Source organism: Arachis stenosperma, chromosome 1, assembly GCF_014773155.1.
Source record: "Arachis stenosperma cultivar V10309 chromosome 1, arast.V10309.gnm1.PFL2, whole genome shotgun sequence".
NCBI lineage: Eukaryota > Viridiplantae > Streptophyta > Magnoliopsida > Fabales > Fabaceae > Arachis > Arachis stenosperma.
The window spans coordinates 5,262,819-5,276,855 of record NC_080377.1 but is presented as its reverse complement, the minus strand read 5'-3'; the positions used below and the strand labels follow the sequence as shown (position 1 = coordinate 5,276,855).

General features: G+C 35.5%; 2 protein-coding genes across 4 annotated transcripts; one reads left to right on the top strand and one right to left on the bottom strand.

The window, feature by feature from the left end:
* The first annotated feature begins 599 nt into the window (after nucleotides 1-599).
* LOC130972701 (THO complex subunit 3) lies at nucleotides 600-5,226 on the top strand. Its single transcript, XM_057897192.1, has 11 exons — nucleotides 600-784; nucleotides 932-1,027; nucleotides 1,906-2,035; nucleotides 2,633-2,724; nucleotides 2,824-2,892; nucleotides 3,666-3,723; nucleotides 3,871-3,970; nucleotides 4,176-4,262; nucleotides 4,368-4,446; nucleotides 4,580-4,712; nucleotides 4,794-5,226. Exons 1-11 carry the CDS (start codon nucleotides 722-724, stop codon nucleotides 4,826-4,828), a joined length of 942 nt encoding a protein of 313 aa, XP_057753175.1. The 5' UTR covers nucleotides 600-721; the 3' UTR covers nucleotides 4,829-5,226.
* A 651-nt stretch (nucleotides 5,227-5,877) lies between these two features.
* LOC130944428 (uncharacterized) lies at nucleotides 5,878-7,459 on the bottom strand. 3 transcript variants are annotated; one of them, XM_057872761.1, is made up of 2 exons: nucleotides 6,599-7,459; nucleotides 5,878-6,374 (listed from the first exon to the last, which is right to left on the bottom strand). In XM_057872761.1, exon 1 carries the CDS (start codon nucleotides 7,344-7,346, stop codon nucleotides 6,642-6,644), a length of 705 nt encoding a protein of 234 aa, XP_057728744.1. In that variant the 5' UTR covers nucleotides 7,347-7,459; the 3' UTR covers nucleotides 5,878-6,374; nucleotides 6,599-6,641. The 3 variants fall into 3 exon arrangements, with proteins under 3 accessions (XP_057728744.1, XP_057728737.1, XP_057728750.1); XM_057872754.1 differs by having other exon boundaries at nucleotides 5,878-6,364; XM_057872767.1 differs by having other exon boundaries at nucleotides 5,878-6,256.
* Between the last annotated feature and the right edge of the window lie 6,578 nt (nucleotides 7,460-14,037).

Sequence of the window (14,037 nt, the reverse complement as noted above, 5' to 3'; positions counted from 1 at the left end):
GGTTCGGAGATTTGGTGGACCACACAGCTATCTGGCACCCACCATGTCTTAAGACCATCGTCAGTTAGATAGTAGTCTCATCTGTAGAGTGATATTGCCCATGATTCAGTCCAACCCGTCTGTCAATATTCCGGTCTTGCAAGGTGCGGTCCACACAAGCTATCACTTCAAACCCTCGTACAGAAATGTGTGGATGACGAAGCAGAAGGCGTTAACTATAGAATTTAACTATGTTCTTCTTTATATTAAGTAATTTTATAAATAAAATTATTCTTAAATTATATATTGTGTATTATTATTATTCATGAAGTTATTACTTTTTTTAATATTAATATTTTTTTAATAGTAAATTATTTTTAAATTTATAAATTTTAATAATATTATTGTAAAAAAATAATTAATCTTAATTTCTCTTTATATGTGATAAATGATTTAATTATCTAAGTAATTAGTAGTAAATAAATTTTTATAAAAAAATTATATTCTAAACACTTTAATTAAAAATAATAATCTTTATTGTTTAAAATTATTATCAATATTTTATGTAAATGTATTTTAACAAATACAAATATATATTTTCAAATTGCTCTCGCCGAACGCCCTTAGCTCTAACACATACAGCTTCCAGCAATCACATAAACTGTGTTAGAATCTTTTCTTTTCCCTTCAAGCCTCAAAGAAGAGAAAACGGCTTTAGATTCTTCGCTTCGCAGTTCGCACGATGGACGAAAAAATCCCCTTCAAGAATCTGCATAGCAGGGAGTACTCTGGTCACAAGAAGAAGGTACCTCTCTCTCTCTCTCTCTCTCTCTCTCTCTCTCTCATGGTAATCAAGTTTTCAATGTTCAAATTTTGTGGTTAAGACAAGTTCCTTGGCACTATTTCTGATTAAATTCTGAAACTGGGTAAGTTTTGTTTCGTATGAGAAAAGGTGCACTCTGTGGCATGGAACTGCATTGGAACAAAACTCGCTTCTGGCTCTGTTGATCAAACTGCTCGAATCTGGCATATTGAGCCACATGGCCATGTAAGCTTGATCCTTGATGCATATTATTTGATAGTATTTTGTTTTCCTTATAATTGACTCGTTTTGTTTACGATGAGAATCATCTTGCTGTTTCATGTCATAGATTAGAGGAGTAAAAGGTCATCTACATTAGCCTTAGGTTTAGGGTAGTATATAATTAGTTCTACCTCAATTTGGCTTCATGGGGGTTGAAAATGACATTAATCTTCATATAGATGGTGTCATTTTGATTGGAGAAAGTATTCTTACAAAGAAATGCATACATATGCTGTTTGAGGAAAAATTAAAGCAGTCCACTTCCCTCTCCCTAACAAAAATTGCTTACTAGGTTAGGGTTTGTTGCTTTCAAAAAAGATGAAAATTTCAATGAATTTCAAGCTATCCCCTTTTCATCTTTTGTTGGATGTGGCTTGACTTGATTACCACCAAAGGATTTGGGTTTAGGTAAACATATCCTTTCAATTATGATGCTAATATAACTATTCCGAATGCAACTCAACTGATGGTTAATTCTTAGAAATTGATAGCTCAAGAAGAGTTGAGTTTATTTGAGGTGTAGCTGCAGTTTGGTAAGTACAATGAAGTAGTTGCCACCCTGGTTCCTTCTCCCATCCAGAATGAAAATGATATTGGAGTTTGGGAAGGAAGTTTCTATTAGAATCAGGACTTATCAAATCAGGAAATATTTGGTGAATTGTAATTTTGGCAATAATATCTCCTTGGCACCTTTTAGCTTAGAGATTATCTTTCAGTTTTTGCTGCTATTTTTTATGTCATTAGTAAAGATTATTTTGTTTTTTGTGGTTGGAAATTTGACTTCTCATTCTTGTGTATCATGTTCTGATTTTCGGGCACTGGGATGGTTTTACTTGTTATAGGGTAAGGTCAAAGATATCGAATTGAAGGGTCACACTGATAGTGTGGATCAGCTATGTTGGGACCCCAAACATGCTGATCTGATTGCAACTGCATCGGGTGACAAGACCGTTCGTTTGTGGGATGCTCGTAGTAAGTGAACATTAGTTGTACAATTTGCTTTGGTTTGTCATATTTAGGCTTAGTTTGGTAAAACTTTTACCTTTTAAAAGTAGCTTTTAAAAGTTACCTTTTAAAAGATGGCTTTTTAAAAGTTGTAGGATTTATATTTGGTAAATCAAATCAAAAATAGCTTTTAATAAACATAAGCAACATCAATTGTGTTTGGTAAAATAGCTTTTAAAATTTAAAAATACTATAATAGACATAAATGCAAGCATTAAATTTGAAAATTAGTTAACATATGAGGTTATATTAGACTCTTAAATTTTGAAAAGCACAAGCCAACTTTGAAAAGCTCTATCCTAGGTACTTTCAAAAGTATCTCGATCTTTTAGAAGCTGCAAGCACAAGCACATGATCTTTTTGATTTACCAAACACAAAATAAGGAGCTTGAACTTTTAAAAAGCACAAGCATCTCTTCAAAAAGCTTTACCAAACCAAGCCTTAGAGGGTGGATAACTATGACCTTTCATATTTTGTGAGATTAGTAGTGCATTTTATGGTTATGTTAGCAAGAATATGTATTTGAATGTTGAAGTGAAACTGCTCATATTTGATTTCTGCAGGTGGAAAATGCTCACAACAGGCAGAACTTAGTGGGGAGAACATCAATATTACCTACAAACCTGATGGGACTCATGTAGCTGTAGGCAATAGGGTCTGTTACACAATCAGCTTTGCTAGTTACTAAATAGACTATGTTTTATGATTCTCTCATTGTTTTTCAGCGTCTTACCTTGTCATTTATGTTTTGTAGGATGATGAGTTAACAATATTGGATGTCCGGAAGTTCAAACCAATTCATAGGCGGAAGTTCAATTACGAGGTAGTACCCTAGTTTATATATTTTGTACTTAACCCTTGCTGTCTGTTCTGTTTCTGAGAATGCGTTAAGACTTAACTCAAGATTACGAAAATGAAACTGAACCTTGAAAATTTTGCATAAAATGTGAATATACATATGTAGTGTACTAGTGTGTATCCTTTCAATTCCTTAAATGATTAATGTTTGTTTGATTTCCATACCCTTTAAACTGCCCAGCTAAGTTCAGGAACCACGGCCGAATTTAGGAGTCCAATGAAATACAAATTAAATCCATATTTGCTCTGAATGGGTAGAGGCGTAGAGCTATAAACCCTAGTTTCAAAAATCGGAGTTGGTGCTAGATTTGTATATTTATGTGTTTGGTTTGACTTCATTATTGTTTGACTTCCTTGCCTTGAAATCTGATTTTGTTTTGCTTACGGCCAAAGTAAGCCGCTGATGTATTTCCTGGTTCCTGGCTCTCTGCAATCCCTTTTTTTTTGCTTCTTTTTTTAGCCATTTTGAAACATTATCAATTATGATGCTGTTCTGGAGCTCATGCTTTTACTCAAACGGACGAATTTATACCTGAGATTTTGTGATTTCTTAAAAGTTCATCCATTTTAAGTAATTCCAGTAGTAAGTTGTACATCCTTGCAGTTTGGTCATATGGCTGATACTTGATATACAGTTGAGAACAGACACGAAATTAATTTTATAATTCACATAATGATCTTAACATATTGAGTTAATTTTATTCTGAATGATCCTGTACTTTTCCTGTGTTTACTTAGGTAAATGAGATTGCTTGGAACATGACAGGAGAGATGTTCTTTCTAACAACAGGAAATGGTGAGCTCACTGCTTGAGTTGGTACTTTTTTCCCTAACCAAGTCCGAATATGAATCCCAACTCTAGTGCATTTCACTTCATCGGGTCCAAATGAAGTATATAAAAAAATTCTCTTTAATATTCTTGTTACATTCTCACCATCATTAGGGACTGTGGAAGTACTGTCTTATCCATCTCTTCGACCTCTTGATACCCTCATGGCTCATACAGCTGGTTGTTATTGCATCGCAATCGACCCAGTAGGAAGGTATGCTTCTCATTTTTGTATTTCTGGTCTTGCTATTACATAGGAAGGAGACAAATGCACAGCCATATATCTGATTCTTCATAAAAGTAATATTTTAGTGTCTTAGATTTTTTTATGTTCTATATTTTTTTATTTCATGAAAATGTTTATATATGGACATAACAAATAGATCTTCTTTAACAATAACCTCATTTTCTTGAGGCAGATATTTTGCTGTTGGAAGTGCTGATTCCCTTGTTAGCTTGTGGGATATCTCAGAGATGATGTGTGTTCATACATTCACAAAGCTCGAGTCAGTTTTCTTGGCTTGCATATATGGCACTTCTTTTTAATATATATATACTGATTTTATAGATCGTGTTATGACAAATATGGAATGGAATTTTATCTTTCTTAGATGGCCTGTTCGGACAATCAGTTTCAATTATACTGGGGATTTGATTGCTTCTGCGAGTGAAGACTTATTTATCGATATTGTAAGTTTATGCGTGACACAACTTTTAATACTATCATGTGATTGGAAAACCTGTTGTTTTTTTTTTCTTTCAATTTTCTGATAATTTATTTGCAACGAAGATTTACATTAGAATTTTGTTGCTTATGAAACAGTCGAATGTCCAAACTGGACGAACTGTGCATCAGATTCCTTGTAGAGCTGCCATGAACAGTGTTGAGTGGAACCCTAAATATAATTTACTGGCTTATGCTGGTGATGACAAAAACAAGTATCAGGCTGATGAAGGTATATATCTTTTGTGAAAAATTATTAGAAACACAAAAATAACAAGAGGCTGCAGTTAACTTATCTGCATTTTGATTGCAGGTGTTTTCCGAATTTTCGGCTTTGAAAATGCATAATTTATGTTGGTGTATCATACATTCATACCTAGTATTTGAGGATGAATAGTTGACGGGGTGGCATGAACTCAAGAGAAGACTTCCATTACTGGATTAACAACCTCATAGAGGCTGATTTGTATTGTAATCCAAAGTGAAAAATATGTAGAGTAGCAACTCGATATTCGGAAAGCTTAACTTCTAAATTTTTCAATGTGTTATCTTTGATTCCTTGAAAGCATTGGGTCTTACTGTATTTGTCTTATTTTGTTTTTTTAATCTCTACCCGGACTGAGAAATATTCAATGTTGTGACCAAAATGGAAGATTAGGATGAAAGCTGTTGAAGAATTTAACATTTTGCTTTGTTGTTTATAACTCTTTATAAACAGTAGAGTGATACTTGGCACTGTGTAGAAACTGTCTCTAAGGCTGTGTTTGGTTTTGAAAACATGACAAAATAACACATTAAGTATAAGATACAAAAGATAGAAAGATAAAATTTAGTGTTTTTGTATTTTGTTTGGTGATAAATTAAATATAAAAAAGAATAAATTTTAAAAGTTCAATTCATTTTTATTTTTTCTATACAAAAGATTTAGAAAGAAAAATAAAAAATATACTAATTTAATGTCTTTTATTTGTCAGACATGATTATGTATTTTTCAGGATCTGTATATATAAACAAACGCAACACAAGGGACAAAAGAGTAGTTTATTTTTCAAATATCATCATTTTAATGTTAAAGATAGATTGCCACTTTAGCTTCCAAGTAATATTGCAACCTCTCTGATTTTTCAAATTATCTTCCATCTTCATTAGTATTTTATTTTCCATGGTGATAACAGAAACTTTTCAGCTGAGAATAAATTGGAAATAACATAAATGGGTATTATCAATTGGTGGCAATATCTCCCATCATTAAAGTTAATCTTTTACAAGCCAATGGTTACTCCTTATGAGAATAATTCTGCAGTCTGCATTATCTTCAACAGTATATGTCTTAAAAAAAAAATTAGAAAATGCTTTTGCGTCCATTCTCATGAAGTGATAACAGCTTTGATATTCCAAAGAAATGATCTGTAGATACAGAGTTGACAAGATTGTAGATTCAACAACTAGCAAAGCAACATCAGTTCTACAATTGAACGAATGAATGAATTTATTCATAATGTATGAAAAAGAATAGGCCTATAGAATGTGGCAAAATTGGAGTAGCTTGCAGTTTTACTGCATATCTCAGATAAGTTGACAATATTGAAAGATTTCAGGGACTCAGCACACAAGAGGTGTTGCTTGCTTCAGAATAAATCCTAGTACTTAGCAACACAAATATCTTGTCTTGGTATAAAACCACAGGAGCTCAGATTATGGTGTCTTGAAACCGAGCCTCATACAAAGAGTCTCCTATGTCTGGGCCTTGCTGGTGTGTCACATCACATATGCTCCCTACCCAGAATTTGAAGGTTGCATTATAATTCTGAACTACTTCTAAGCATAGCGACCTTCAATTTGAAAAGTTGTTCCTAATTAATCGGACCAAAAATGCTCCATTCCCTGAAATTTGCTAGAACAAATTGCCAAAAAAAAAAAAGAAGAAAAACAGGCACGAACCAATAATGAACATGTAAAAATTGAAGAAATAAAAATTAAAGAGAAAAAAAAACCTTCACACTCTTCACTCCCCATTTCCCACTAACGATTTACGATAAATTCTCCTGATTGATATGCCTAATTAAAAGATCCTTCTAATTAAATAAGAAATCAGTGAAATGAATCATCCATGCTTACCTCATTTCTGAAATGCCAACTCATCATAAGAAGATTCCAGAACTCAGAAGCCACAAAGAAGAAGCTTGGAAGCAGGGAACACAAAACCAGTAAAACAAAAAATGCAAACAGTTAGCGAATTCCGGCAACACCAACTAACCGGCCGCCACTTGATCTCAACGCTTGAACTCTTCATCCTCTTCACCCCATTCCCATTCCAACTCGACTCCTTCGACAGATCGAAACTCGCCCCTTTCATCCTCAGTTCTTGAATGCACCTACTCAGTGCCCTCCCATCACCCCTCTCCCCTTGTAATTCCTCCCACACCTTCCAGTATCTTCGCAATTTCGCATGAACCATCACAAGAAACACCATTGAAGTGCAGAGAGAAACCGTAGACGGTAGCCACCACTTGGTGCAGCACGAAGCGCCGTTCTTTTGGGGTGAATTGGCAGATGATGTGAACAGGAGTGTTAGGAAGAGGAAGTGGAAGATGAAGAAGAATGAGGAGAGTGTGAAGAGTTCGGATTTTAGAGAGCTTAGTTTTGTTTCCTTTCGGGCAATTCGGGCAGCGAAGAGAGTCTCTTGTCTCTGCCAGAGCTTCAGGAGAAGGAGGTGACCGGGGCTGTCGGAGATCTCGGTCAGAGGGTGGTCTTCGATTGCTTCGGCGATGTTGGAGGTGATGCATGAGAGGATCTTGTGGTTGTTTTGGTGTTCTTGGTCCACCGGGATTTCTACAATGTGAGTGTCTTTCTTTGTTTCCGCCATTGAAACAGAGCTTGTAGAAAGATGCAAAAGAAATGAACTAGTTGCAATGAAGTGAAAAGAGAGAGCGTGAAGAGAAGAAGAGAAGATTAGAGAAATAGAGAATGCAAATAGAGTTTTTTTTTATTTCTTTTGTGAGATAGAGAAAACAAAGTTTAGAGGAATATAAAAGGTCATACACATATGGAGATCCTAACGGTCAGATTTTGATGACTTCCATAACAGTCACGTTCCTTAGTTTCCAACGGACACATTTCTCGCCTTTTTTCCCCTTACTATATCTTTTCTTATGGAGGATGGAAAAAAATAGGATTAATATCAACTAGGTTATTGGGCGTAATTGGATTTTTTATTTAAATAAATAAAATAAAAGCATTAATTATCGAAATAAATAAATTTAAAAATATTTACCGATTTACGTTTTCCAGTCATATCTCATTTACACTGTAAACGAGATAGTGTGACATCGTGGTTATTTCGTTTACCGTGTAAATGAGATAGACCTTATCTCGTTTATACCGTAAGTGTAAACGAAACGAGATAAGACCGAATGACGCCTGTAAGTATAAGTTGTTTACAGGCTGTTCCTGAACCACTTTGATCTAGTCAAACTCTTTCTCCCCTCTTTTAACCGTTTCCTACCATATTTGAGTCCGATATGGTGATGACACGCCAAGCGGAGTACGACGGGGACATCAACAAACTAAACGAGACCTCGCATTACGCCAGGGCTGCTGACTTTGAGGTTAGTTGCGTTATGTTCGGTTAATCTAAGTATGTGGACATTGTTAGGATAGTCTCGTAGTAACAAGCACTGAGTAAAATACTTTAGTAGTTGGACTGTATGATGAATTTAGAATAATATTTGCTTGTGTAAGATGTGTATGACTTAATTATGATTTGCTTACCGACATAAGTAATTTAGAGGCAGGACATGGCGGGCCGCAATCAGAACGGGTATCTCCGGAACACACTCATTCTCATCCCCACTATCGGACAAGTCGCTATCACCATTGTCCGCCATGTAATCCTCGTCCGACTCCTCCTCACCCTCCTCTGCCTCATCCACTAGAACAGCAACATGAATGGCCAGTGGTGCGAGGGGTCGGTCGTCCTGCACATAGGTCGAGTGTACTGAAGGACCACCGCCACTGTGTCCCACCTCTGCAGACAGCTCCATTACTTGCTCCACCATGATCCTCCCATGGATGTTGAGCATCACTCGCACATGCTCGTCCCCTTGAAGTCGGAATAGTTGAAATCGGAAGACTCCGTTATCCATAGGAGCCAGCAATCTATACGCCACCCTTCTGATCTCCCTCGCTTCTGTACCATCGAGCTTGCTCAATATCAAACTCTTCAAATCCGACAATGTATTCACACGCTGAGTGCGAAATAATATCGGATCCTCGCACTCAAATGTCACTCTGTTGTCGCCGTTTCTCATACGGCAATTGGGATACACAAGCACAACTATTGTACGGACTATTACTGGCCATTAATGTCTTGTATTTGTGAGAGAAATATGATACGATATGTTTGTGAAGAATCCCAAGGGTTACACATCCTTTTATAGCCGGTGGGACATAACTCCATGTATTTCGTTTACAGTGTAAATGAGATAAAGTCTATTTTGTTTATACTGTAAACGAGATAAGGTCTATCTCGTTTACACTGTAAACGAGATATGACTGGGAAATGTAAATAGGTAAATATTTTTAAATTTATTTATTTCAGTAATTAATGCTTTTATTTTATTTATTTAAATAAAAAACCCCGTCATTTAGGGAGAAAAAAATCTAAATATGGGCTTCGTTACAATCTATTAATATGGATCTAATTTGTGATTATCTAATTTGTGATTTTTTCATAGAATAAATGACTATTTGTACCCATAAAAGATGATAACGCTAACATATATACCCATAATAGATCGAAACTGATCTTGTACCTATGAGAGTTGCCCTCCGTGTGACAAAAATACCCTATTTTGGTTAAGTGCTTGCTTCGTTATTATCCGAACCTACGTGGCACCTAGCCCTCCAAAATCCTATCCCTCTTCAATTTCATTTCTAATTTTAACCACCCATCCCTATTTCATGGCGGCAGCTTCCTCCTCCTTTGCCACTACCACCGCTCTTTCGTCCCTTTGCACCTCCGTCTCATCCTCATACTCTCTTTCCCAACTCTCCCTCTTTTTCAAACCCTTCTCCATCACTGGCGCTCGACTTTCCACAAAATCAACACCATCTATCAACCCTATTACGCCCTTGTATCTCCGCCATGTATTCTTCTCATCCCTCCCATGGACCATGCCAGCTCCGAAACGGAATAGTCTAAAAGCTCTTTACAGTCTTCTATGTCTAGTTGCTCGCGGTTGCTCACGGAGAACGTGGTGAACTTTGCTCACCGAGTGCGGCGCTCAACACAGAAGTGGGGTTTGGGAGCCAATCTTGACAAGCTCGTTTTGGATGTTGGCGAGACCTGAGTTTTGGTTTTCGATGTTCAGGCAGGTTTGTGCAATCATGGGGTTCAGGTCTTGGGTTTCGATGCTGATGAAAGTGAAGCCTCAAATAAATGGGAACTCCAGACTCCAGTGGAACACATTTATTATATGAATCCACTTTTATTTTGTGAACCTAATTTTGGATTTCGAAACCAAACGAAAGTACACGTTTTCTTGTTCTTTTCCTTCTTGTTTTCTTACATTCTACTGATTGTTACTGCTGCTCATGCCAATGGGAACCATGAAAACTGTCCAAGCTCCTTTACTTGTGGAAAACTTGGGACTTTTCGGTACCCATTCACCATGGCAGAGCATCCTGAGTGTGGGTTGTTACCCATTCAAGGCTGCCTCCTCAATGCTACTTCACCAAAATTGATCCAACTTGGCAACAATAGCAAAAGCGTGAACCTTACTGCTATAGTTGAGACCAATAAAATCATTACAATCTATGATGATGGTTTCCACACAAGTTTGGATCACAACAAATATGACACTTTGCACAATAATTACACCCTTCCTCCACCTTCTCCAATCGATGCTGATGAAAGACGGAGAGTTGAGATTTGGGAAGGAAAGCGCGGGGATGAAACGATAGTGCCAAGTAATGGAAGAGCAGCAGTGACGACAGAGAAGGAGGAAGCTACCGGCTTGAAAGAGGAATAGGTGGTTGAAATTAGAAATGGAATTGAAGAGGGATAGGGTTTTGGAGGGTTGGGGTACCATGTAGGTTCGGATAATAACGAAGCAAGCACTTAACCAAAATAAGGTATTTTTGTCACACAGAAGACAACTTTCGTGGGTACAAGATCAGTTTTGATCTATTATGAATACATATGTCAGCGTTATCATCTTTTATGGGTATAAATGATCATTTATTCTTTTTTCATATATTGCGACTCAAATCAGAAAAAATTAAAAGAGTAGGTGATAATTAATTTTTTTAGAATACCAATTTTGAATAAATTAGTCTTTAAATAATAAAAGTTATTAAATAAGTTCTCAAAGATTACAAACGTTGGACATAGTTTGTCCTTCCATAACTTCCAAATATAAAAGTTAACGAAGTTGCTTATGTATCTATAAAAGTAAACTTTGGACACTTCGCTGAGTTACTGTGTCCGTATGTTGGACACATTTCGGACACAATACTCACCAACACTCGTCCGACACGCGTGTGTATTGTGTCCAATCCTGTCTTAATAAAAAATAAAAAAATTTTTTTTGGACACGCTTGGATATACCTAAATACCATCATGTGTCAGTGCGTCCAGTCTTATTCTTAACATGTATTTTTAAAATAAATTTAGAAATAGTATATATTATTATTTATTAAAACAAAAAAATATTTTAAATACTTTATATAATTAAAATAAGACATTAAAAATAATTAAACATTAATTTATGTTTTAATTACAATAAAATATCAAATACCATTACAATTTATTTAAAAAATACTTTATATTTTATATATATGTGTGTCCCCGTGTCTTATAAGATTTTAAAATTCGCGTGTCGACGTATCCCGTGTCGTGTTAGTGTCTATGCATCATAGTTATGTATACTGTTAGGAGAATACCAACTCCGTAATTCAAATTTTTCATTTGAGCATCTTTAAGGTCAATGCCTTCTAAATTTTATTGCAGCACAATAGAAATGTGAAAGTACTCATATTCATAATCAAATAAATTCTCCTCACTAAACTCATTGTGAGAGCAAAATTTTTCCATGAAATGCTTCAACAAAAGGGTCATCCTCAACTTCCATTTGTGCATGATCAACTTTCTCATCATGAGGTGAGTCGTCATGTTATTGTGCTGTGTACACCTTTGGCCTAGTCCTAATATTCTTGATTCCATTACACTTTTTACCTTTGCTATTACTGCCAATAACATCACTCCTTGCAATTTGCATATTCTCCTTTTTTTTTTGAAACATCTTTTACATTTAGATCCTTCTTCCTTACTTTTCTTGCAAGGACCTCCTCCTCATCCGTATCATCGTCTTCAAATTTAGGTAGTAGAGCTTGTATAACTCATCTTCAACAATTTCATACCCATCATCGTCAATTTCATCATCAGAAATTGGAAGGTCACCAGATTCATCACATGCTATAACTAGGGTTTATTGTAAATAAAAGATATATGTGATGAGTTATGAAGCAACACACAATATAAGAAAAAGCTCCAACAATTCTCAGCGTCGCTCCAATTTTAAGAACTAATTTAAATATTTATTTAAAGAGTAGATTATTATTTTTTCCTATAAAAAATAAAAATGCTAACATTTATGTCCATAAAAAAAAGAAATTATATTTATACCCATCAATAATTAGCTCCGTATGTTAAAACTACCTAACTGTTAGTTTGTCGTTAATTCTATTAGTAATCCTTTTTATGTGGCACATCAAGGCATCACAAAGCAATTTTTGTTTAATTTGCATTAAAAATATAATTATTAAACATTATACACATAGATAATTTGTCCCTGGAAATTAGATAAGGATTTTGAATTGATGTGTTTCTAGAGCACAGCTAAAAGAGCTAAGTTGTCCATCTTTTTTATTGACCTCCACCATTTTCGTTCCTCATTTTTGTACTCTATAAAAGAAGTTAGTTGGAGACGATTGCGAGCCCACCATCGTGACTGGTATAGTTTCTTTGCTGCTGAGGAGATAGCTGCTGTTGGAACCTCTGAAGTTGTTTGTAGTGCTGTGCCAATTGTAGGTATGTATTTTTTTTTTCTAATTTTACTTCTTTTGTTATTGATTTCTCAATTTTGTATATAGGGCTATTGATTTCAGTGTTTTTTTAGATTTTTTTTATTGAGAAGAGACAATAGACTCTTTATGTGTGGTTTAGGTTATTTTGATGGATCTGTTTGTTGACTTGATTTTACCTTATTTTGCTTGTTTTGGTATTTTGTTTGAATTGATTATATTTGATCTGGTCACTATAACTCGGCAACTACAAGCTATAATTCGGCCGTTACAACTTGGTCCATTTTGTATTACTCGATAATTGTCACCTATTATTCGGAGAGCTCTATTACCTATAACTCGGCCAATGAAACATATACCTCGGCCTAAAATTTACCTATAAATCGGAATTTGAATAAAATAAATAAAACGTGCCTATTTCAGTTAGAGAGAATTTCGGCTATAACGGAACCATATGAACACGTACAGAAGTGGTTACCAAAATACTAGGACCATAGAATAACCACCTATAGCATAATAATTCTATAAATACAAAACTCTAAGCACATAAAAGGTACGTTATTCACTCTAAATACCATCTCTATTATCTGGTACTCACTCTAACTTGAGCATCGGAGTACTTTTTGCAGATACTCCTCACCTTGGTGCTCATCCCGGCCGACGTATAGATCAACCATCGTCTCGGAAGGAAGGCTTTATAGCTCGGCCATATTACTTGGACCATAACATTTGGCGCCCACCGTGGGGCCGAAGAGTTTAACTTTGCCCCACCTCAGCTCTTATTTCTTTCTCTTTTTTTTGCCTAGCTCTCTCCCTCATTTTCGTTCATTTTACACACATTTGACCAATGACAGAACCACAAAATCCAATCATCCCGACTTCCTCTCAGGCAAAACTAAAAGCTATAAATGAGTCCCTTAAGGCTGAAATTCAAAGGGTGACCGAGCTTCTACAACAGAATAGTCGAGGTGATAAAGAAAACAACAACACAACCCGATGATAAGCCAATCACCCTATAATCTAAGGATGCGTTTGTTTCTGAGAACAGGACAAGACAAGACACTGAGAACAAGACATAAAGGATAGAGACACAAAATTTTGTGTTCTTGTATCTTGTTTAGTGATAAACTAGAACAAATTTTGAAAATCTAATTTATTCTCATTTTTTTTCATTCAAAAAATTTGAGATGAAAAATATAATAATAAAAAATATAATTATAAAAAATTAACAAGAATAATGAAAGAAAAAATAAAAAATAAGTTGTGTCCCTTGTTAGTGTCTCTGTGTCCTTCCTGTCAGGATGGACACAAAATACACTAATTCAGTGTCCCTGAACACATTGTCTCTGTCCATGTCTCCTCTGTCAAATACAATTTTGTGTCTCTGTGTCCCTGTCTTAGTGTCCTGTCTCTGTAAACAAATGCAGCCTAAAAGACACAAGATCCACCTACACCTCCTACAATGGTAAATA

Bases quoted from the DNA above. Each gene is read 5' to 3' on its own strand.
- LOC130972701 (XM_057897192.1), top strand. From the start codon at position 722: ATGGACGAAAAAATCCCCTTCAAGAATCTGCATAGCAGGGAGTACTCT. The intron at 3,724-3,870 runs GTGAGCTCACTG...CACCATCATTAG, and splicing joins CTTTCTAACAACAGGAAATG to GGACTGTGGAAGTACTGTCT. The intron at 4,263-4,367 runs GTCAGTTTTCTT...TATCTTTCTTAG, and splicing joins CATACATTCACAAAGCTCGA to ATGGCCTGTTCGGACAATCA.
- LOC130944428 (XM_057872761.1), bottom strand. From the start codon at position 7,346: ATGGCGGAAACAAAGAAAGACACTCACATTGTAGAAATCCCGGTGGAC.